This window comes from Tiliqua scincoides, chromosome 4 (assembly GCF_035046505.1).
Source record: "Tiliqua scincoides isolate rTilSci1 chromosome 4, rTilSci1.hap2, whole genome shotgun sequence".
Classification (NCBI taxonomy): Eukaryota; Metazoa; Chordata; class Lepidosauria; order Squamata; family Scincidae; genus Tiliqua; species Tiliqua scincoides.
The window spans coordinates 214,772,450-214,795,784 of NC_089824.1; the positions used below are offsets into that span (position 1 = coordinate 214,772,450).

The window sequence follows — 23,335 nt, forward strand, 5'->3', positions numbered from 1 at the left end:
ACAGGAGGTGGTGATGGCGACTGGCCTGGACGCCTTTAAAAGGGGATTGGACAAGTTTCTGGAGGAAAAATCCATTACGGGGTACAAGCCATGATGTGTATGTGCAACCTCCTGATTTTAGAAATGGGTTATGTCAGAATGCCAGATGCAAGGGAGGGCAACAGGATGAGGTCTCTTGTTATCTGGTGTGCTCCTTGGGGCATTTGGTGGGCCACTGTGAGACACAGGAAGCTGAACTAGATGGGCCTATGGCCTGATCCAGTGGGGCTGTTCTTATGTTTATGTTGTGAATCAGGCCTCAGAAGGGGATAGGATGCAGTTTGCACAACAGCTGCTGATACAGCCCTCTTCCAAGCGTGATCTGGCCTTCCCCATCACCTCCTTCCCCCACTCTGTTACACCCCCAACTCACACTCCCCCCACCCTGTTCTGCCTCAACACTGCTCAGCATGGATCTTACCTTCTCTGGCATGTGCTGCTCCTTCCTTCCACCAGGGCACATAGTCTGGAACAGACCTTTTCTCCAGCACTGGAAACTGCTATGTCATCATGAGGTGTTTTATAGCACTTTCGCCAAAACTAGCACCAGTGCAGTGCATTTTGTGCCTGCATGCACACTGCTCAGGATTGTGCCATAATTTTGTTCCGAATTTGCATTAAGAGGTTGGGTTGCTGCTGTTCCATTTTGAATGGTTAGCAGCCTTGGAAGCCCTAAAATTGAAAGTTAAGTTTCGAAGTCTTTTAAATAATAGCAAATAGATATTGCAGGGTAGGTGAATGAATGTGGGAGGGAACGTCAATTGAACTTCTACATGGAGCCTATGCACATCCCACTGCAAGCTCATAAGGATCTCTCTGTGCAGTTAGGGACCCCACAACAGGAGGATTCACAGTCATTGGGAGAGAGCCCATGTACTTAGAGTTCTCCACATGTGCATATGGAGATGACTTTTATGGAGTGAGGGTTGTGGTAGCCCAGCAGGGTTCCCTTATAAGGCTTTGCCCCAAGGCCCAGAGCAACCTGGTGCTGACACTATGCAGTAGGACAGAAGGGTGACCAAGCACATGTTGACATAGGCAGGACCTCTGACAGGAACTTTATCAGGAGGTACAAAGTTTCTTTTGGGACCCTTCCCAAAGAGGAAGGGGATGGAACAGAGAGCAAAACAGGCGGGGGAAAGTAGCAACAGCCAGAATAGTCTTTGGAGCCCAGGTCTACCAGTCTTCCCAATGCAGAGCTTAGGTCTACCTGCCTGCCCAGCATTGGCAGCTAGATACAGTAATGCAGAAAACCAAATACACTCCTAAGTCTCTTGCAGGAGATTAGTTATCATTGTATTTAGGCTCACACTAGAATGGAAAGTGTCCTGTGTACACCAAAACTGACCTCTGCAGCAGCTGCAGTCATGGAGCTTTGTCGCTGAGCTCCTTCATGGTAATCGGATCCACAAGCCAAAGAGCTACTGTAGCAGATCAGTTTCGTCCCAGGTATGACATTGTTAAGGAATATATGCATTCCCGGGTCTGGTGTGCATGGGTTGTGGCAGAGGTTGCTGCCATGTGTCCATGGTAATGCCCCAAGCATCCTGCGTGGGCAGTGAATCTGGGTAAGATTGGAAATTATAAGATCCCAGGAAATTTCTGGGCCCTCTCCTTTGGCTCCTGGGCCCCCTTTCTGACCCTGGGCCCGGGTACAAATTACCCCCTTTACCCCCCTCTCCTAGGCCCTGGACATGGGGGAATAGCAAGCCAGCAGGTTACTGTTCCCTAGTCCCTCTGCTCACTGCACACTGGGAGAATCATGCTTGAAGACATTGTGGAATTGCAAGGTGGATTACACCAAAATGCTTTCTATTTGCCGAGGGTGGTTTTCATTGATTTCTGTGGGATTAAATCAGCTGACACCCAAGGCCTTTGTTTTTCACTGGACTGCGCATTTAGTTACATGTTTCTGATAAATATGCCTCGGTATATTAAGGGATCCATCATTCTTACACAGGCTGCGGTCTCCACTGGATCCTTGATGAGGTTAATAAACTCTACAAAGGCTTGTCATTCAGCCTGCATGAACTAAACTGGAAGGATCAGGACCGGTTTTTAAAATATGCTTTGGAAAGGACCATAAAAACCTTATCTCTTGGTATACTTCTCAAGAGCTATCAAATTAAATCAGCCCAATACACTCACCTATTTTTCCTAGAGCATTTGTGCACTTGCCAAGTTTTGGATTTAAAAAATACAAATTCTGTAGTCAAGCTGTAAACCCCCTGAAAATAGATATCGCTGACATGCAAACTTAACGATAGATGTGCAATTTAGAAAGCAGGGCCTTGTGTCAACTTTGAAGAATGAGGTGAATTTAAAAAGCACCATTTAGGTGCGAACAAATTCTCCGGGTTTTAACAGCATCTGTTTTTCATACTCAGGCCTAACATCCCCTCCTTTTTTTGGTTTCCAACTGTGGCTTCCTAGTGACAGCCGAGGCCTCAATGGAATAAACCCAGGAACCAAAGCAACAATCTCCATCCTTGCACTTTGGGTCCCCATAATGAGCAAGTATCTGACAAGACAGAACATGCTTTTACTATTAACCATTGATATACCAAACTGTGTTTTGCTCCAGCTGATGGTGTTCAAGGTTATTAGGGGGAAAAAAATGAAGGTGCACTCAAGAGATGCAAGAGTAATTATTAACAAATTGGTTACATTTCCCAGTGCATTTCAAATTCCCATGTTTTTCGTTGGGGGAAATGACTCATCATTGAATCAATAAGTGAATGGTTACAATCAGCACTCCAGTATACAGTACTGTAGTCTTCAGCACAGTGGCTATTAAATAGATAAGCTAGTCATACAAGCTCCACTTTCTTCAGATTTGACAGACTGAATGCATCTGAAAATAGGCTAAACCAGTGGTTTCCAAACTGTAGGTTGGGACCCACTGGTAGGTCACGACCTGATTTTTGGTGGGTCGCCAAAGGCTGATAGAAAGATCAGATAACTAATCGCCTCAAGCCTGGAGGCTATTAAAAAATCAGATCCTGTAGCAATTACCCTGCAAAGAGCTCAGCTCCTGTAGTTGCAAGCATGAGTAAATATAGGGAGATAAATGTTTGAGGGTTTTTCTGATGTTTTTTCTGATTATTATTACTTATAAATAAAAAAATAAAATATTTTTCTCTAGATCTTCTTTTTTATAAGTCTGGTAAACCTAGGTGGGTCCCAAAAGAGTGTTGTTTAAAAAAGTGGGGCTTGGTGCTAAAAGTTTGGGAACCACTGGGTTAAATAATTCTTTAATAGATCTCCCTACCCCTCTCTGTCTTTTCTGTTTTTCTGCTATGTGGCATTTCTTCTCATTTGCAATCCTGTCCAGGGCTGTAGCATGATGTGTTGTGGGAAACGAGTGCAGTGAGCACATACTCTAGTGCAGATAAAGATGAACCTTGATTCCTACAGGCAGATGCTTGCCAAAGAGGGATTCCACCACTTAGGTCCCTAACCTCAACTGTCTGTTTTCAAGATGGCTACTTTTCATGTAATTCATCCATGGCGGGGGGGGGGCTGTCCGAGGAGTGATGCAGGCTATCCTCGATGTCTCCAAGTAGGGCAGAAAAAGTGCTTTCTGCCTGAAACCATGGAGAATCAGTGTTGACCATACCAAGCTAGATGAACCAACCATCTGCCTGTGATTTAACGTTGGTTTTGGTGTTTATTAGTTTTTTTACATATGTCCTGCTGCAAGTCACAACTGTTGACCTAACAGCCTGCCTTCTGTCAGCCTGAATGACAGAATGCAGCAAATGTAGCATTTGCTGCATCCTGCAGGTTGCCTGGGGACTAGGTCAGCTGGGATAAGTAAGTAAAGGAAATGTTTACTTGCCTCTCCAGCAGCTGCCGGGTCCTCTATGACACTTCTCAGACCCATGCCAGCTCTTTTACTGGTGTGGCTCTGAGGAGCCTTTGGGGGCGGGGCGGGGCTGGGACAGGGGTGCATCCAAGGGGGGACCATGGGTGCATGCCTCCCCCAAACTGTTGCACCAGGAGGGAAGAGTGCCCACCAGGATGGGGAGCAAAGTTGGGCGCCAGGGAAATGCCCACTGGGCAGGGCACCAGCAGGGAGATCGCACCAGCTGGGAGCCCAGGTCTACCCTCCTGGAAAAGGTGGCTCCAGAGGGCAGTCTTGAAATGGGAGCCCAGATCTACCCAGCTGGTGGATCTGGGCTCCAAGTCTGGGCAGGATCCCAGGTCTACCTGCCCAGTAAACCTTGGCCATGGAGGCCAAATTTCAACTGGAAGCCTAGGTCTACCTGCCTGGTTGACTGGGCTCTGAAGTTAAGGTTGTTCTCATGCTCCCCCCCTCCCCAACACAAACACTTGATCCACCTCTGGGCTGGCATGTGGGTTCTGGATCTGGTGTATGCCACCACTGAGATCCTCCCCATGCCATTCTCATCTTGCCCCATCCTGTCCCAAACCACCCTGCTCCCTGTTCCACCCCCACTCCCACAACCAACCTACAACTATGAGTGCTGCTGATTGCTTGTGGCCTGCAGGGCCTTACACTGGTAGCAGTAGCAATCTAAGAGTGGTGGAACATCTATTAATTGCTCTAGGTGTAGTTTAAAACACTTCAGGTTGTTCATCAAAGTCCAACCCTGCAGATTTTAGGAATAATTCTAGATCATGAATAGGTAACCAGTGTCAAGACTTGATCTGAGGGCACATGACTACAGACCTCAGTGCAAGGTGGAAAAAATATGTAGCCTCTGGATGTGCAGATCCTATGTCCTTGAGTTCTACTTGAGCATTTGCAAAATTGGGGCCTCAGATATGGGCCTCCTCTCTGACAGGCATCACCGTTTTTGGTGTTTTTTTCCACCCTTTTAAACATAACGGCAGCCTTAATAAGGATATGATATGAAAGGGAGCAAAAAACTTTCCCAGAGAAATGCTGTGACAAATTGTAAAGACACATTGAAATGGTAATTTTCTGAATGGTTCAATGAAATCAGCTTAACAGGCAAGCATGAAAAAAGTCAGTGGTTGGGGAGGGGGAAAACCTCTTGCCCAAAATTTCTCACATGATGGGGACATGCCTCAGTGATGATTTAATTAGAGATAACTGCAAAGCCTTATCTGAAATTACTATCCTTTATGAATCCAGGCTCTAGACATTCAAATAAGACACCATTTGGATCCCACAGTGACTAATATTTTACAAGCCATCTCTTTTAATCACTTCCCCTAATATTCAGGGATATCTGCTTTTCAGGGACATCTTTAATTCCCCAGACAAATGTAGGGCATTCTTGCTTTTCTTTCTTTCACCCCATCCTTTCTCTTCAGATGTAGCACTATCACATTCTGTGGAACATGCCAATCCAGTGCTAAACCCTCACTTGGGGTCAGCATCTGGTAACTTCCTAGTGTACTTGGTATTTATTTATTTTAGCAATTTGTATTCCACCTTTCCTGTCAATGCAAGCCCAGAATGTCAATACACATACAACAGTTTAGGCCTCCCCTTACACAAGTAGAAATTTAAAAGCAGGGTTTCCAATTGCAAGGGGAAGCCCTACCTGTTCACAGTGGCACATATATTGCACCCATGCAGACAGCCAGTGTCTAGAGGTTTCTCCTCTACGTGCCAACCCCTCAGTCTAAATATACTATGAGGCCCAATCCTAAGGTTCGCTAGCACCAAAAATTGACCTCTGCACCAGCACTAGCTATCTTAAAAGCTCCATAAAGCACTTTTCAATTACTCTGGTGTAAGGAGCACTGGCGGGAAGGCCTGCGCCATCCCACTGATGTTGGATTAGGACCTGTGCCAGGCAGCGCAAGGGTGAGGGTGTTTTAAAATATAGTTGGCAACCTTCAGTCTCGAAAGACTATGGTATCACGCTCTGAATGGTGGTTCTGGAACAGCGTCTAGAGTGGCTGAAAAGGCCGATTCGGGAGCGACAATCCCTTCCACACTGGGAGCAAGTGCAGTCTGTCCCTAGTCTGTCTCCCTGGCTACGGGCCTTCCTTCTTTGCCTCAGTGTGTTGGCCAAGTGTCTCTTCAAACTGGGAAAGGCCATGCTGCACAGCCTGCCTGCCTGCAAGCGGGCCGCTCAGAGGCCAGGGTTTCCCACCTGTTGAGGTCCACTCCTAAGGCCTTCAGATCCCTCTTGCAGATGTCCTTGTATCGCAGCTGTGGTCTACCTGTAGGGCGCTTTCCCTGCACGAGTTCTCCATAGAGGAAATCCTTTGGGATCCGACCATCGCCCATTCTCACGACATGACCAAGCCAACGCAGGCGTCTGTTTCAGCAGTGCATACATTCTAGGGATTCCAGCTCGTTCCAGGACTGTGTTTTTTTAAATATATATATATATTGAAACACACTGCTTTAGATGTCTCCCAAGAGACACCTGCTTTTATTGAGATATGCAGAGGCCTTATCTTGCTAGCACTGTACAGATACGATGTGTAAATAAATACATGTTATGTTAGCAAAATAGGTTCTCTGGGAGTCTTCCATGATTGACCTAGATTTTTATTTTTTTTTAAAAGGAAAAGAATGGCAACATAACAAAGTTTTAAAAAAAACTTTTAAAATGAGACTTTCTGATTTCTTCTCTTGTGTGTGCTGTCAGACACTTTTTCCTCAGGAAATATCCTTTGAAGAACAGAAATACTAAAAGACCAAAGAAGGTGAGGAAGGCCTCAAATAGCTTACCCCAGACAAGGTCCTCTAGAACCCTATAGAGCTACTCCAGAGTAAGCACATCGAGAGCTCTTGCCTTGTGTCGGAAGGGTTGTCATAGCCTAGTGTGACCTTCTCTTACAGTTCAGCTTTCAGGTTCAGATGCAGGTTTGCATAACAGCAACACCCATTTCCAAATTACATTTGACACAGAAACCACCTGCCTTTGCAGTGCCCTCGCTAGAGGCAAGACAATGAGAGAGGAGCAGCAAATGGCGCTGACAGTCCCAGTTGTTCCAATTGATAAATCTGAAAGTGATGACCTCTGAGCCCAGCGATGACTTTGTAGGGGTCACGCTGCAAACGAGATAGAATAGAAAACTGCTAGGCTTAAATGGAAGGAAGACACTGCTCTTGATGTCTTGCCTCTTCAGTGCAAAGGAGAAAGGCTTTTTTCCCGTTCTGTTTAGACAGTGGGCTGAAAAATTATTTAGAGCAGATTGTATCAACTCTGACATTGAATATGCAAGCTTTTACACTGCCTACACCACATCTTATCAGAATTATGACCATAAGACATAAGGCTTGCTTTATATTAGATGAGAGGAAAGAGTCATGTAGTCCGCAATTTTATTTTCACCATGTTTTCACCATGTTTTCAAAAGCCATATAGCCCACCATTTTCTTTTCAAGAGTGGCCAGCCAGATGCCATTGGTTGCTCAGGGGAAGGACGTGAAGGTGATGAGCTCTTCTTATGGCTATTCTTGACAATCAAGGGCATATAGCCAAGGGAGGGTCCAGATGGTGTAATGATGTAGGAGTCGAACTCAGACCTGAAAGATCCAGGTCCAAATCCCAGCTCAGCCATGAAACTTCATGGGTGACCTTGGGTCAGTCATTACCTCGCAGCCTCACCTACCTCACAGGGTTGTTGTGAAGACAAAAAGAGGAGAGGAACTATGTACACCACCTTCCAGGGTTGTTGTGAAGACAAAAAGAGGAGAGGAACTGTGTACACCACCTCACAGGGTTGTTGTGAAGACAAAAAGAGGAGAGAAACTATGTACACCAACCTGAGCTCCTTGGAGGAAGGATGGTATACAAATGTGAAAAACAAATTTAGCTATGTAGCTACCATAAATTGTAGCTATGAACAAGCAAATTTAAGAGCAGGTGACCGATGTGAAAGCCTGATGCTCCAGACCTGGTTGTTAGTCTTGAAATGTAAAACTTCTATAAGATGAGAGGAAATAAACCTGGTTTATTAAAAATAGGAATACAAATTTACATATCCATGCATGCAGATTTATTGTCTTGTGTGACAGGGATAAACCATGCATTGAAGAGCGTGCATCAGAGCCATGAAAGGGACTACAAATGCAATAAAGAAGAATTCAAAGCTAAATAAATTGAGGAAAGAGGGTGCAGCATCTGCTGCCAGAGGGGATAGGATCTGGTATGTGCCATCACCATAGGATCCACCCCCTCTCACAGCCTCCCCCTGTTCCTCCCCCGTCTTGCCCAGTTTTGCCCCTTCCTGCCCCATTTTGCCCACCTTCCACACTGGCTTACCTGCTGTGGTGGACAGCCAGCAGCCTGGCAACATGGGCAGAAATGCTCCGGCCTTCCCTCCAGTGCTCCAGCAGCATACTACTCGGCGCGCTGTCAGAGCACAGTTTACAGCTGCTTTTCAGCAGCCGTTGCTGGTCAAACTCACGTTCCATCAGCACGAAGAGACTATGGGATTGGGCTGTCACTGGCTGTAATACAACAAAGGCACAACTTGGCATGTGAGGTGTAGGGCTTGTAAGTCTGATTGATTTTGATGGCAGCAAGATAAGCATGTACTTAATTTTCCCATTGAAATCAGTGGAGCTTAAAGGTACCAATTCTTTTCTATCAGTGTTTTACTTTCCTGTACCTAACAAATTTGATTTTGATATACAGGAATATTGACAAGCATTTTGTTTTGCATATTTTTCGGCTCCTCTTGGCATGACTCTCGGCATGACTAGTTATGTATGTGAATACAGAACTAGTAGAGCAGAAGAGCCATATGTCTGTGGCTGAGCATGCGCAGAAATGCCCAGTTTCAATCCCTGGCATCTACGGGTAAAAGCCTCAAGGAGTAGGTGAACTGCACGCTGTGATAAATGGCACTCCAGTCTCCATTACGTAGCATATAATAAAAATTACCTGTGTCCAAGGCTGACCTAGCATTGAGACCAATGAAAGAAGCTATTTTGAGTGGTGGGTTGGGGAGAGTGGCAGATTGGTGATGGGTACTCTGCACCCCACATATGCCCACTGCCTCTTCCATCCTGCTGAGAGAGTGGGAAAAGGATTTGAGGCAGTGGCAGCCCACCTCTTCCACAGGTACTGCTGGAGGACAGGAAAAATGGTTGCTGCCTCCACCTCCTTGCCTTCTTTCCGAAGCAGTTGGGTTGGTCAAGGAAAAGCAGAGTCTGCCAATCCAGAGCCCATCCGGTGCCATCTTCCCTTGAGGACCAGCACTGCCCCCTTCCTGTGTTGTCCTGAAAAGAACAGGGGGGAGCAGAGCATCCTCTTTATTTCAAAAAGGATAGAGAAGAGGAAGAAGAGGTGCTGGATTTCTTAGTCAGGGGACAGGCTCTGGATTCCCATGCTCCTGTGTGCTGTGCCTCTCTTCACTGCCCTCTTTTTGCCCCTCCCCAAATGCTTAGGTGGGCAAGGATTATGGTAATGGTAAGCCATGCATCATGCTGATAGCGCATACATTTGGGGGTGTGGAATTTGCGCACCACTTCAAGCAGATTTTGGCCCAGGTTGGACTTGCTAGTATGCAAATGTCGTCTCACAGTACATTCCACTCATTGTCGCTCCACATTATTGGCTGCTGGTAGTGAGAGGAACGAAACACACAAGATGTGTTAAGGTGGGAGACTGGGATTCAAATCCCCACTTCACCCCGAATCTTACTAGGTGACTTTGGGCCAGGCACTTATCTTTTGGTATATCTCCATTCGGGTGGAAGAGAAAAGCTAAGTTTGTTGCCCAGAGCTGGCGGTATGAGAATGGATAAATCTGACATTCAACCCCCACCCTCACTATCCTGGAACTATGCACAGCTTTGGGATTCACCTTGATGTGCACTTCATGTACAATCCCACTGGTTTTGGTAGAGTTATATTAGAGCCAACCGTATATTCACACAATCATTTATGGTGGGATGACCTGGAGGGGGACTGTTTGCTTGAACCACAGATGTGTTTCTAATGCAAAAGGTGTTTATCCTAAGGACATGTTATTCAATGGCTGTGATTTTATTTGAAAAGCAATGAGGTTTTGCTAAAATTGCAGGTGTGCAGAGAACGTTCCATCATGTCTTCTTGTCCCTTTTGTTGTTTTTTTCTTCCAGAAAGTTCAGCAGTACACAGTCATCGTTCAGGCCACAGATATGGAAGGAAATCTTAACTACGGTCTCTCGAACACAGCGACGGCAATCATTGTGGTGACAGATGTGAATGACAACCCACCCGAATTCACTGCCAGCACCGTAAGTATCAATACATCAGCGCAATGATGTATGGACACACAATGCGTTTGTAATTCATGGACATTTGATACGGCTCATCTCCGTTTGCCGGTTTGGCAGATAGAAGGAACTTGATAGATAACTGTGTAACAAAGACTTTCAGCAAATAAAAATGTGGGGGGTGGGGGGGAAATGTGAGAAATGATTCATGAAGACACATAGCTATCTGGCTACCAGTTTGTTCTTACTGAGAAAATGAAAAGATTGTGCCAAGAAAAATATCAGCTTCGAGACTGTGTCAGAGAGATGCTTTCTATCTTTCTCTTTCAGGGTGTTTTCACATAAAATGCCAATGCCACTTTTGAACCTGTTTGTATGTATGTCTGAAACTCTTGTTAATACTTTGTAAATACTGATCAATGCAGATTTTAAGTTGCATTATACACATGGGAGCTTCATGTTTGTAAGGGAGAACTGAAATATTGTGATGGACCTGGACATACTTGACAGAGCCACTAGAATGAATTCTGTAATGTGGAACTGCTTCTGTTCCAAAGAGACATGGTGATGCCTTTGGGGCAGAGACCTTCCTAGAACATAAGAATGTAAAAAATGCCCTCCTGGATCAGGCCAAAGGTCCAACTAGTCCAGCTTCCTGTATCTCACAGTGGCCCACCAAATGCCTCAGAGAGCACACAAGACAACAAGACACAACCTGCGCCCTGGTGCCTTCCCCTGCATCTGGCAATCTGAGGTAGCCCACTTTTAAAATCAGGAGCTTGCACATACCTACCATGATTTGCAACCCGTGGTGGATTTTTCCTCCAGAAATTTGTCTAATCCCCTCTTAAAGGCATCTAGGTGAGATGCCATCACCACATCCTGTGGCAGGGAGTTCCACAGACTAATTACATGTTGGGCAAAGAAATTTTTTTTTCATCTGTCCTAACTCTCCCAATGTTCAATTTTAGTGAATGTCCCCTGGTTCGGGTGTTATGTGAGAGGGAAAAGAGCAGCTCTCTGTTGACTCCATCCATCCCCTGCATAATTCCTGAGCACGTTTGCTTAGACCAAGTCACCTGCAGTTGCTTCTTCTCCATGGAGAAGGAACACCTGGTTGGGGATAACACAAACATGCCAGAAACCCCCTGTGCGGCAGCAGTGTGCTCCATAGCTCTGCCCAGTGCGCCTACAGCATTCATCTGAATAGCACAATGTTTTACTTTCCCAAGTCTCTTATGTTAGCAGGCATCTTTCTGGAGAATAGCACCGGTCTGTTCAGACCAATATAGCGGGCAGAGGACAGACTTCACTGTGTGGCATGGTTAGGCTTGCCCATACTTCTGGATATTTGTGACCATGGACAGTGTCCATAGTGACATCAGCGTCTGAGCAGGTCTTTAAGGCCTTTGGACCTGAAGAGAATCCACTGGAGTGTGGTAAATTCTGGAACATTCCTTCCTTGGCCCAAATATCATTATCAGTTAGACCAGCACTTTCAACCAGAGTGCCACAGCATGTAGAGTATGTACAGTACTTACAGTGGCAGACCTCCCATTCACTCTGTAGGGCAAATGCCCTGGGCGTGGAGCCTCGCATCCCTTTAGGACCCCGCAGTTTTCTGGAAGCACAGTTTAAAGTGTCGGAGAACCTTCAAGGGGTTTCCCTGACATGTCCTGGAGTCTCGTGAGGCAGTGCGCTCCAGGTAAGTGGGGGGTGTGTGGCGGATTTGCACATGGGGCGACGACATCCTGCAGGGGGCGCCATCATAGACCTTTGCTCCAGGATGCAGGGCTGGGGAGGTCCGCCACTGAGTACTTAGAAAATTCCTATACTTCTTTTTCATATAATAAGAGTATATCTGAGGATAATGCGCTCATCTTAAACATAAATTGGAGTGAGCCCATGGGGAACTGCTATTTATATATGTTGATGCTCTTTACAGCTAGATGGGAATTAAGAAAAGCACATCACATGAAAAATACTTTTCCTTCAAGTAAGCGCAGGGGTCCCACTATAGGGAGGAGAGTAGAGGACAATCTTCTTGCCTGGAGGCACTCCCCCCCCCCCCGTCCATCCCCCTGTGTTTAGGTGCATGTCATGAAAGGCTGTACTTACTAATTTCTGCATACACTAATTCAGGGGTTGGCAACCTTCTTGGTAAAGGGACCAGACATTCAGTGATGATGTCATCATGTCATCACCGAACTTCAGGGTTGTTGAGCTCCTGGCAGCAGCTGCTGCAAAGTCTCCCACAAAGTGAAGGGCATTGTGACAGTGCAAGACTCAGGTGTGCCAGAGCCTTCCCATTGGCCCCAGCAGTTGTTAGGAGGCCCGCCAGAGCAGCTAAGTCCAGTACAGGGGATGGGAGGTGGTATGGGGCTGTGGGAAGGTGGAATGTGATGGTGAAGGGCAAGAGAGTGGATCAGTGTTGCCAGTACATGCCATAGCCCAGTGGTTCTCAAACTTTGAGCATCAGGACCCACTTTTTAGAATGAGAATCTGTCAGTTCCCACCAGAAGTGATGTCTTGACCAGAAGTGACATCATCAAGCACAAAAGCAGGAACATTTTTAACAATCCTGGGCTGCAATCCTACCCGCACTTACCCAGGAGTAAGTCCATTTACTGTCATTGTTAAAAGTATATACATAGTAGCCTGTTAAAAGTACAGTTGTGTAACATTTCCCTAAATAGAATCACATACTAAGGTAGCATCAAGTCTAATATATTAAAAATAAAATATTGAAATGAATGGGGATCCACCTGAAATTGGCTTGTGACCCACCTAGTGGTCCTGACCCACAGACTGAGAAATACTGCCATAGCCAAACCCGCTTCCCAGGCCTGACCTGCCTGCACAGATCAATGTGGGGTAGCACCAGCGATATCACTGGCGCAGGTCCAAGTTGACCCATTGTGGCTACTGGGGCTTAGCCAGGGGCAAGGCAACAAAGGTCCCTTACCCAGAGGAAACCTCCAGCAGCCAAAAATCCCCCCTCAGGATGCAACTGCATTGCTGCTTGGGGATTTATGATGGAGTGGGCTTTTTGGGTGGCGGGCCGAATCCGGCCTGCAGGCCATAGGTTGCTGACCCCTGCACTGTCCTCTGGTTATAGAAAGCCTCGGCTCTGGAGGTCTGTTCATAACTTGAAATCAATGTAGGTCAGAACAGCTAGTTCTTGCCCAGCCCAGTGCTATCATGTCTGCATGGAAGCACCAACAAAGGACATACTGTGCCAGTGCGAATGCACTAACACAGCCATCCATAGCTCTGGGAGTGTGTGTCTAACAAACCTCTCTTAAGGGCTGCCTGGAACCTCTCTTGTACCTTCTGAACATTTATTTGCCTACCACAGTTCTTTGGTACAGGGTTGCGAGCATCCCAGTTACAGCAGCCCTGTCTTCTAGGATTTTCACCTGGCGGGGCAACGGAGTTTTCCCTTTGTGTTCCTCTTTATGGCAAAATGATTGCAGACTGTAACAGTGTCGCACCCCCTGGCCCAAACCATTTTAATATTTCATGGGTGGGAGGGGGGGGGGTGAGTCTGCCTACTGTCTGCCTGGACAAGAAAGCTTCCCATGAATTTACATTTGAGTGATAGCTAGTGACATCTAGTGGCCAAGATTGTGAAGCACAAATTGATCAAGTGCCTACCTCAGCTATGCAGCTGTCCAGCAGTTTGGAAGGAAGACCTGTGCATATATTTGGTTTTCCTCTCCCCGAGAAAAAGAATCAAATATCTAATGACAAAAGAGATGATCCCAAAGACATCCTAATTACAGAAGAATATTCTGAACAAATCCTGCTCAGGTTCCAAGGATGGCTAAGGCAAAGAATGCGACTGTGGAATCTTCTCCTGGACTCTTCTGATGCAGGGTCCATGCGTCGTTTCTGGGTCTGGTACAAACTTGCAATATTGCAGTCCATCGTCCCGCTTAGCCCACACCAGGTGCACACACAAAGCCTTGCATTGGAGGATCAGTGGGTGTCCGTTAGCTTTTCATGCTCCATCTGTAAGCTCTTTACATGTTTGGTTTGTATTCATAGCCTTACGTGGTTGTCTGGCATGGGTATATACAAAATATACATGACTGGCACATTCAAGAACCCCTCTCTGTCTCTTCCATGCGCTCTGCAGATCAGAGGCCTGACCCCTTTTCTCCTATATCTTCTGGAACCTGGAAATCCTCTTTAATCCTGGGGCCTGTAAAGTAGCGCTGACTCCCATACTGTCCTTGAGATCTCAAAGGGACTGTCCTTCTCTCTTGCTTGTCCTTTCCTCCTGCAAATCTTGTTCCTCCCTCTTGCTGCACAAGAAATGCCAGCAGGCACAAAAGAACTTTGGATCTTGTGCTTGCAAGAGCATGGCTCGCAGGGTGTTCTGTGTCTCACAGCCTCTCAAACAACCTCACAAGCATTCTCTTACAAGATGTGGATGCCCCATCTTGACACCCCATCCTCTAGTAGGGTCCACAATTGGATCTCAGATGAGGTTGGGCCCCATTGGACTCCCAGGCTGAGATTGTGTCCCCTCTCCCCATGTTTGGACTCTATTCCCATTTACTCCCACTACTCCTTGTCTCCTTGAAACCCCCCTTGGCTGCTTTTACCCCCACCAGGGTACCAGAAACATGTTCAGGCCTGGCATGTGAAGCATAACATGCTCATTTTCTCCCCTCCCTACCATCCAATGTTTATCTGATGCTGGTGTCATCTCACACGCCCTCACCTTCTGCCCCAGCATGCAACACCCTCTCCTGAAAAGAACAGCACGGTAAGGCAGGGGAGGAGTGAAGTGGATGCATAGGTAAAATGGGTGGGGGAGGCTGCTGGGTGGAGTGCATTCTGCCATCCATTCCATGCATGTGCCACCTGGCTTCCAGGGCTCACTAGTCCCATTGGAGGCCGATCCTCTCAGTGTTTACTGCACAAACATGCTCTGGAATGGTGCAGAGGGAGAAGCAGCTGGCCTCCTTGGGCCTCTTCTTTTTGCAAAACATGCCTCCCAAGAGTAATCTGCAAAGTAAAATTGGCTGTCAGGGATTGCTTACACAGAGCTATACTATATTGGGTAGTTTGCCACTGCTTCCCCCCCAAAAATGCCTTAGAGAATAGTTCAAAGATTTGCAGTGTCCTCCCTATTGAACCATTTTGGGAGGAGAGACTTTGAGAACCTGCATGCGAGTGTGTGTCCTGAGCATTAAAAGTCTTCACATGCTTGCAGGCCCAGAAGGCATTAAGACCACCAAGACGTTCGTCCCTTGAATCCCGCTAAATGGATCAGAGACTGCAGCCTTCCCCTCGAGCAGGAATAAAGGACAACTCCATGATTTCTCTAAATTCAGCAACCCAGCCGAAAGTTTTTGCAAGGGCCAGAGACAGCTTCACGCTCTGCCCCCTGCTCTTTTCCATAATTCAAACCTGAGGGTATTTTACAGTTATATAAACCACTGCTCTTTAGCAAAAGTGACCTTTAAAATAAACCAGCTCCCTGGTTATAGTCAGAAATCCATTTCAGGTTGGGCCCAAAAATAGAGCTTTGTATCCAGGAATGAGAAGACCCCCTCCTCCTATATTTCAGACACTTGTATCCTGATTTTCTGTTAAACAAATCAACCCAGCAAACAAAAAAAAAACTTGCAATAAACTAAATATCATTATAAACAACAAATTTAATATTATTTTAAAATATATTAGCAACCAGGTAGGATTTAATAGCACCCAAACACAATTTTAGGAAACCCACAGCCTGGAAAGGGGTGTCTTTACTGCCTACTAACAAGTGCTCAGAGATGGGGCCTGCCTGGAAAGGAATCTGATGTTTTGGTGCCACAACAGAAAAGGCCTTTCCCTGTTGCCCACCTGTTGTATTTCTGGGGCCAAGTAGGGAGAGGGAACACACCGTAGAGCCCTATTTGCTATATTAAACAAGAAGAACCTGAAAAACTGTCCGTGGTATCTCATGAAGCCATAATGTCTTGAGAGAATATTGCCTCCAAATCCAACCTTTCTCTACGGATCATCCATTGTGAGTGTGTCAGCCCAGTTCTATTGGTGCTGAATGCCACTGGAACAAGTGTTCCGGTCAGGTACGGAACTTTCCAACAGTCGCAAAAAGCCACACACCAGTGTGTGTGGCCTTGCGTGCCCACTGGCACAGGTATGTGCAGGGCGTGGGTGGAACAGGGCTACAGCAGAGGCAGGGAGGAGAGCAGATCAAGACCAGAAAGGGGTGGGTTTGGTGGCCGTGGCATCCACTGACTCCACCCCACCCACTTACCTGGAGCGGATGGTGCCTCCCATGACTACAGGATGCGTCAGGGAAGCCTCCTGAAGGTTCCCCGATGCTTTAAACTGTGGTTCCAGAAAACCAGAAGCACAGTTTCCGATCCCGTCAGGAGCCTCAGAGAGGCTTCTGCAGGGTCCTAAAGCTCACAAGACTCTGCGCCCAGGGCATTTGCCCCATAGAGTGACTGGGAGATCTGCCACTGTGCTGGCATGTGGAGACTTGAGAAATCCACGTGTTTTGCTGCACTTGGACCAAAAAAAGCAGATGCCACTTCTGGTTTGAGATCTTGACATCTAGCAATGTTTGGCTCTCCATGAGTGACAGAAGTACACACCATAACAGTTTTATTTTGCAGTGGCTTCACCAGGGGGTGAGGATTTGTGTGCAGAGGGGTGGCAACATCCTGCGGGGGGAACATCACTACTGGCCGAAATTGTGAAAATCTTGGTATTTTCAAATAATACCATCATGTTATATGTCATTCGATTGGTAATTTAATGTGGAATGCAATGAAACAAACCACACTGAAATATGTGTATCCTATCAAAGGTTATAGCCAAATAACCAGAAAAGGAAAACACAACTGCCTCATGTAACAAAAAGTGGATATGCTTAATGCAGAACTGACCAATGAGTCTGATTGTTTTGAGAGCCAATGAGATGTTATATACCTCACAGCAGGGAACCAATCAGGTGTTAGTATGAGTCAGCTGTCATCCCCATGTATCAGAGCTAATACTAGAACTCTTATTCAGTTGTGTGAGTGTCATCAAGTTGGCCACTGATTTTTTTGTTACTGGTTACTGATTTGTTGGGTGGCCTGTACTGTTCTATTTTAAAATAAATGAAGTTAATGGGGGTTACACCAACCCTAGTGATGCCACTATCATTTTACTACCCCAGCCATATCTTAGAGAAAAGCAGCTGGGGGAAGAGAGCTAAGTAACTCCCTTCACCACTGCAGATCATTTCCTCCTCCTAGATACGTGTCGGAATCTTGATATGTGTGAGAACCTATGACTAGCTCTTGATGTTATCAAATACAGCATGGGAGGGGAAAACATGGGTCACTTTTGCGTCCTGTTCTGCTTGCATTTTATTCTACGTTTTTTGCAGCAACTGAAATTGCACCATGCTGTGTCTTTTTGGACGCGGATTTGTTTCAGTGCTCAGAACCGCATAGCCACTTAAAACAATTCTGCACTGAATTACGATGGGGGGAAAAATAAGTTGAACGATAGTAACAGCGGCTTGCACTTGGAATAGTGCCAGTGGAAGAAAAATCAAGGACTGAGCTCGGTGCTAAGGCACACAAAAGCACACCCTATCGTGTTCTTAAATTACCTGTCAGTCAAACTGGGTGGCTTGAGACTTAATAGTTTCAGGATACAAATGTAGCCCGGGAGGACATTGCAACACACCACTGCATCAACCCACATGTTCTACAGTGGGAATTAATGTTGCCATGTAAAAGTTAACAGCTGGACTGGAGTGAAGGAAATTGGCAGTGCAGCTGGTCAGCTGGGAGGGCTGCCTATAGAAAGGCGCAATCCAAAGGCGCCCATGGGCTGATGCAAGTCCCTTGCGCCGGCCCAGGAGGGTCGCAAACGTGCTGTAAAGCAACAGAGCCGTTCAGAGCCATTCCGGGCAGCAGCAGCAGTGCACAGGCAGTCACTCAACCAAACAGCATCTCTTGCCTCTGCCTGGAATGGTTCCAATGGCAAGTGGGAGGGGCCACTTGCATAGTGACACCTGCAGTGCTTACCGTTTTGCCCCCTCTACCTACGCTACTGCCACCATGAGCATGTTCGTGTACGCCACGCTACTGCATGGTGGTCAGCAACAATGAATAAAAATGCCATAGCCCAAGATATCTTCTTGTTGGCATCCTTCAGTCTCGGAAGACTATGGTATCGCACTCTGAATAGTGTTCTGGAACAGAGTGTCCTCTCCAGTGCGCGAAGCCTGGGTAAAGTAGGTATGGAGGATAGGCTGTTACCCATGCAGCAAATCCCCCCTCTCCACGTCGCTGGAATGGTCCAATGGAAAGGCAGAAGCCAATACGGTTGGTTCCAGCGGCGTCACAGGAGTTGCCAGAACGTGACTGTGTTCAGCCATGAACTGCCTCAGGGACTCCGGCTCCAGATTTTGTCTCGAGGTTGACTCCTGAAGCCTTTTCCATAACTGGATGTAGCCACAAGGCATTGGAGGTTTGGGATTAGAGTTTTCCTTCTCTCAGATGAGCTGCCTTCCCTGGCTAACGAGTCTCATCTACCCGGTGGCTGTTCAGTCGCCTCTTACGACAAGTACAGCCAAACTGAGGGCCTATTCTTATCCCTAGCCCTCAGGGGTAAGAATTGCCCAAGATAAGACTATTTGATATCCAGTACTGCAGATACAAGAGATGGATGGATGAGCTGCCGGGACCTCTGTTCTAATCAGTGTGTTTAGTAATTGAAAAGTTTGAAGAGTCAACATCCCAGCCCCAGTTTGAGAAGGACCTGCTGTTCCAAAGACTGCAATGCTTAATCATGAGCAACACGGGATGGATATGGTACCTCCAGCAAATGATGATTTTCTAAGAAAATGATTGACAAAATGAAGCAATGAATTTAGTCATATCCCTGTAGCGGTATGTCAAATAGGAAGCGGCGCCTGTGCAAGAAAGATAAAGAACTAATTATCTTAATATGTAAATGTGTACATATTTATCCCACACACCCTCTGATACTCAAAGGATCACTCCAGCCTTGTTCTCCTAAGGTGCCTCTTTCCAGCTATTTCTCACAGGCAATCAGTGGGCAATGCACTAAATCATGCGCCTATAATTAGAAATAGTAAAGATTTTACTTTGCTTACCTCTTGCCTCATTACGAAAAGCATCCCAGTGTTTGTTGTTTGGGGATGCCCCACTTTTCCGCTGTAGCTCAAAAAGATTGTGCCTGTCTACAACAGTCTGAGGGCCCAATCCTAACCAGTGCGCACCGGCTTACCGCTGACATGCATAGTCGCAAACGTTCTGTAATTCCGTAAGGATTCCGCTGGATCCTGAGCCTCCATTTCGAACCACCAGCCTGACACAGAGGCTCTTGATTCTATGCCAACCTTTGGCTACTCGCCTTACCTGGGGGAAGGTGACGAAAGTTCCCTTCTCCCAAGAAGCCACTGGCACTGCCCAGATAGGACTCAGGATGCAGCGGCAGCCATTTTTGTGCTGCTGCAGCCCCATGTGCCGGTCAGCTCAGGATTGGGCTGTGAATCTATTTGTGACTGGGAGAACAAGCAGGGATGCGGTTTAAGGAGCCCCCTCTCTTGTGTTTCCGGTACACCCGTATACCTGATGATGATGGGGTAGAAAAAATAACGATCAGAACAAATCTTCTTGACATACAGTTGTACCATTTAATCTGGAATAAGCTCAAATAATAATCTCTTGCACTGCAGAGTCTTCAAAGTCCTTAATCAATAACCCTTACAACAAGCCCGTAAAATTGACCAGTAGTATTATCCCCATATTGCAGCCAGGCGGCTGAAGCTAAGAGGGAATGGTTTGCCTAAGGCCACCTGGTAGGGCTGTGCAGACAAGATTGCACCGCTGGCTTGCAGACTCTTCCCTTGTGCATAGTGATGACGAGCTCCCGTGCCTCATTTGTAGCAGTGGTCGCTGATGAAGCAGTTTGCGAGGCAAAACATCCAGCAGCAAGTGTTTGGCAATGAGAAGGCAAGGGGGATTCTCACTTGTACATTTAGGAACAGGAAGGTGGACGGAGGAGGCTGATGACCATCACTGTGCAACTGCATGTTGCTGAATAGATTGTCACATCAGTGCAGGGATGGACTGCCAACCTAGGTAGAGGTGAGATTCCCATCAGAAACAGGACATTTGTGCAGAGCTGCCTGCAACACCTTCTGTCCCCAACAATGTCTCTCAGTGTCTATATATAAAAGTGGGAACTGCCCCCCCATCAATAACCAGCACCCACTGGAGGTTGCACCTAGCAAATCATTTCACTGACTGCCACTGGTCTGTGGCAAGCCATCCCATGTTGTATCACCCAGGCAACTAAACTATGGGTTGTTGTTCTGCTTGCCTGCCAAGATCACAAACTAGGATAACTCTAGGAGAATAAGTCTAGGATAATCCTCTTAGCCAGTACATGACACCTGCTTCAGCCTTCAAAAATGGCCTTCTGGGAATCTTCCAGGGATAGGCACTCAATTCAAAATGACTGGAGTTGCAAAAATTGCTGTTTTGGCAACTCGAGTTGACTCAACTTGTGGACATCACTGACTCTGACTCAACTCGCAACTCAGGTCCAGTGACTCAGAAAAGAGTCATTGAATAGACTTGAGTCCCTATCTATAGTCTGTAATGTGTGTGTGTTCTTGCTCACTTTTTTTGACCTTTTGGATGGCCTGAAAGTTGACCTTCAGACCAGTGGTAGCAGCAGATGTGGTGGGAGGAGGTTAGGTGGTTCCAGGAGGTTCCGGGGGGGGGGGAGGTTTGAGTAGAGGAAGCTTAAGTTTTGTATTTATTTTTTTTGCTCAAGGACTTGACTCGTTTCTCAAAATGACTTGCGACTCAACTCAAAATGACTCAAAATTTTCCGCAAGTCAACTCACGGCGGTGCACACGCTGACTATAAGTTGCAGGGTCACTGTCTCATGACTCAACTCATGACTCAACCCAGTAACTGGAGCACATCCCTGGAATCTTCCCTCTCTTTCAACAGAAGATTTTTTCCCCAATCCCACCCCTCTCCTGGGCCCAATTCACCCATCCCTGCCTCCAGTGTACTCTAATACTAGAACTACAGCCCCTCTCCCTAGCATTCAAACAACCCTATCTCCTATCCGCAGTCTGAGCTGGTACAGTCCATTCTGCCACCTCTGAACATGCTCACCCCATTCTGTTGCATGTAGCAGCCAGGCCCACAGCACAACGTATAGCCATAAGAAGAGATCCCCTGGAAGTGTAGAACTCCTTAATCAGAGAGTGAACGGGAGTTCCAGGCCCACACAGAACTCAAATAAAGTCTATTTTTATCACATTCAATCAAGAACAATCAAGCAAGCAAGAGCAGACGCAGATGAATTTGCATGATCAGACTTCTGTGTCTTAAATGTTAATTAAAAGTTACTCTAAATTTGCCTACTGTGCAGAACTTCCCCCCTTCCCCCCCCCTTGCAGTGGTAGCCCATGTAAGGGAAATATTAAGTAGCCAGGCTGAAGTGTTTGTGATTAGCAGGGCTATGGATGCCTTGGGGGGGGGGGTGTCTTGCAATCAAGTTTCTTTTCTTTTTAAATATGCTTGTCTATTCAACCTCTCTAAGCTCCTAAGCCTTAGGAGGTCTCATTAAAAGCTACTTTAAATATTGCCCTTTGGCATTGCTTTGAGATGCTCCTGTCAAGTGCCGCATCCAAAGCAGGAAGGAGCCTATTTAAAAAGCAACCACAGGACAACAGCCATTTTCTCGACTGCCACGACACCTAATCACCACTTGGAAACTCTTTTTTTTTTTCATTCGTCTGTCTGTGAAAAGAGAACCGCACTGTGATGGGGCCACGTGGAGGCCTGGAGGAAAGAGAGAGGGATACGGTCATCTGCCTCCATGTTTCAAGGCTGTATACCTCCACGTACCTCCAGATGTGAGCGCAAACAACACGAGTAGCCATTGTTATGTACCACTTGTGGGATTCAAAATCACCTGGCTGGCCACTGCTGGCCACAGAATGTGGGGTCTGGTCTGCGCCAGCAAGCTGCTCTTATGTTCTTAGCCCAGTTGCTATGGTCACAGCGTATTTATACCTCAAGCTGCATCAAGGCAGCACACCAGCATATATTCCATGGCTGATTTAGTGCCGTATAGTATTGGCAACCTTCAGTCTCGAAAGACTATGGTATCGCGCTCTGAAAGGTGGTTCTGGCACAGCGTCTAGTGTGGCTGAAAAGGCCAATCCGGGAGTGACAATCCCTTCCACACCGGGAGCAAGTGCAGTCTGTCCCTGGTCTGTCTCCCTGGCTATGGGCCTTCCTTCTTTGCCTCTTAGCCTCAGACTGTTGGCAAAGTGTCTCTTCAAACTGGGAAAGGCCATGCTGCACAGCCTGCCTCCAAGCGGGCCGCTCAGAGGCCAGGGTTTCCCACTTGTTGAGGTCCAGCCCTAAGGCCTTCAGATCCCTCTTGCAGATGTCCTTGTATCGCAGCTGTGGTCTACCTGTAGGGCGCTTTCCTTGCACGAGTTCTCCATAGAGGAGATCCTTTGGGATCCGGCCATCATCCATTCTCACGACATGACCAAGCCAACGCAGGCGTCTCTGTTTCAGCAGTGAATACATGCTAGGGATTCCAGCACGTTCCAGGACTGTGTTGTTTGGAACTTTGTCCTGCCAGGTGATACCGAGGATGCGTCGGAGGCAGCGCATGTGGAAAGCGCTCAGTTTCCTCTCCTGTTGTGAGCGAAGAGTCCATGACTCGCTGCAGTACAGAAGTGTACTCAGGACGCAAGCTCTGTAGACCTGGATCTTGGTATGTTCCGTCAGCTTCTTGTTGGACCAGACTCTCTTTGTGAGTCTGGAAAACGTGGTAGCTGCTTTACCGATGCGCTTGTTTAGCTCGGTATCGAGAGAATGTGTGTCGGAGATCGTTGAGCCAAGGTACACAAAGTCATGGACAACCTCCAGTTCATGCTCAGAGATTGTAATGCAGGGAGGTGAGTCCACATCCTGAACCATGACCTGTGTTTTCTTCAGGCTGATTGTCAGTCCAAAATCTTGGCAGGCCTTGCTAAAACGATCCATGAGCTGCTGGAGATCTTTGGCAGAGTGGGTAGTGACA

At 46.9% G+C, this 23,335-nt stretch overlaps 1 protein-coding gene across 1 annotated transcript in view; it reads left to right on the forward strand.

Moving 5' to 3' along the window:
- Positions 1-23,335, forward strand: part of CDH4 (cadherin 4) — a 423,769-nt gene that overhangs the window by 323,385 nt on the left and 77,049 nt on the right. The window contains exon 7 of the mRNA XM_066624723.1: positions 10,090-10,227. Within this exon, the coding sequence (XP_066480820.1) occupies positions 10,090-10,227 (138 nt within the window). The remainder of the gene's footprint in view (positions 1-10,089; positions 10,228-23,335) is intronic.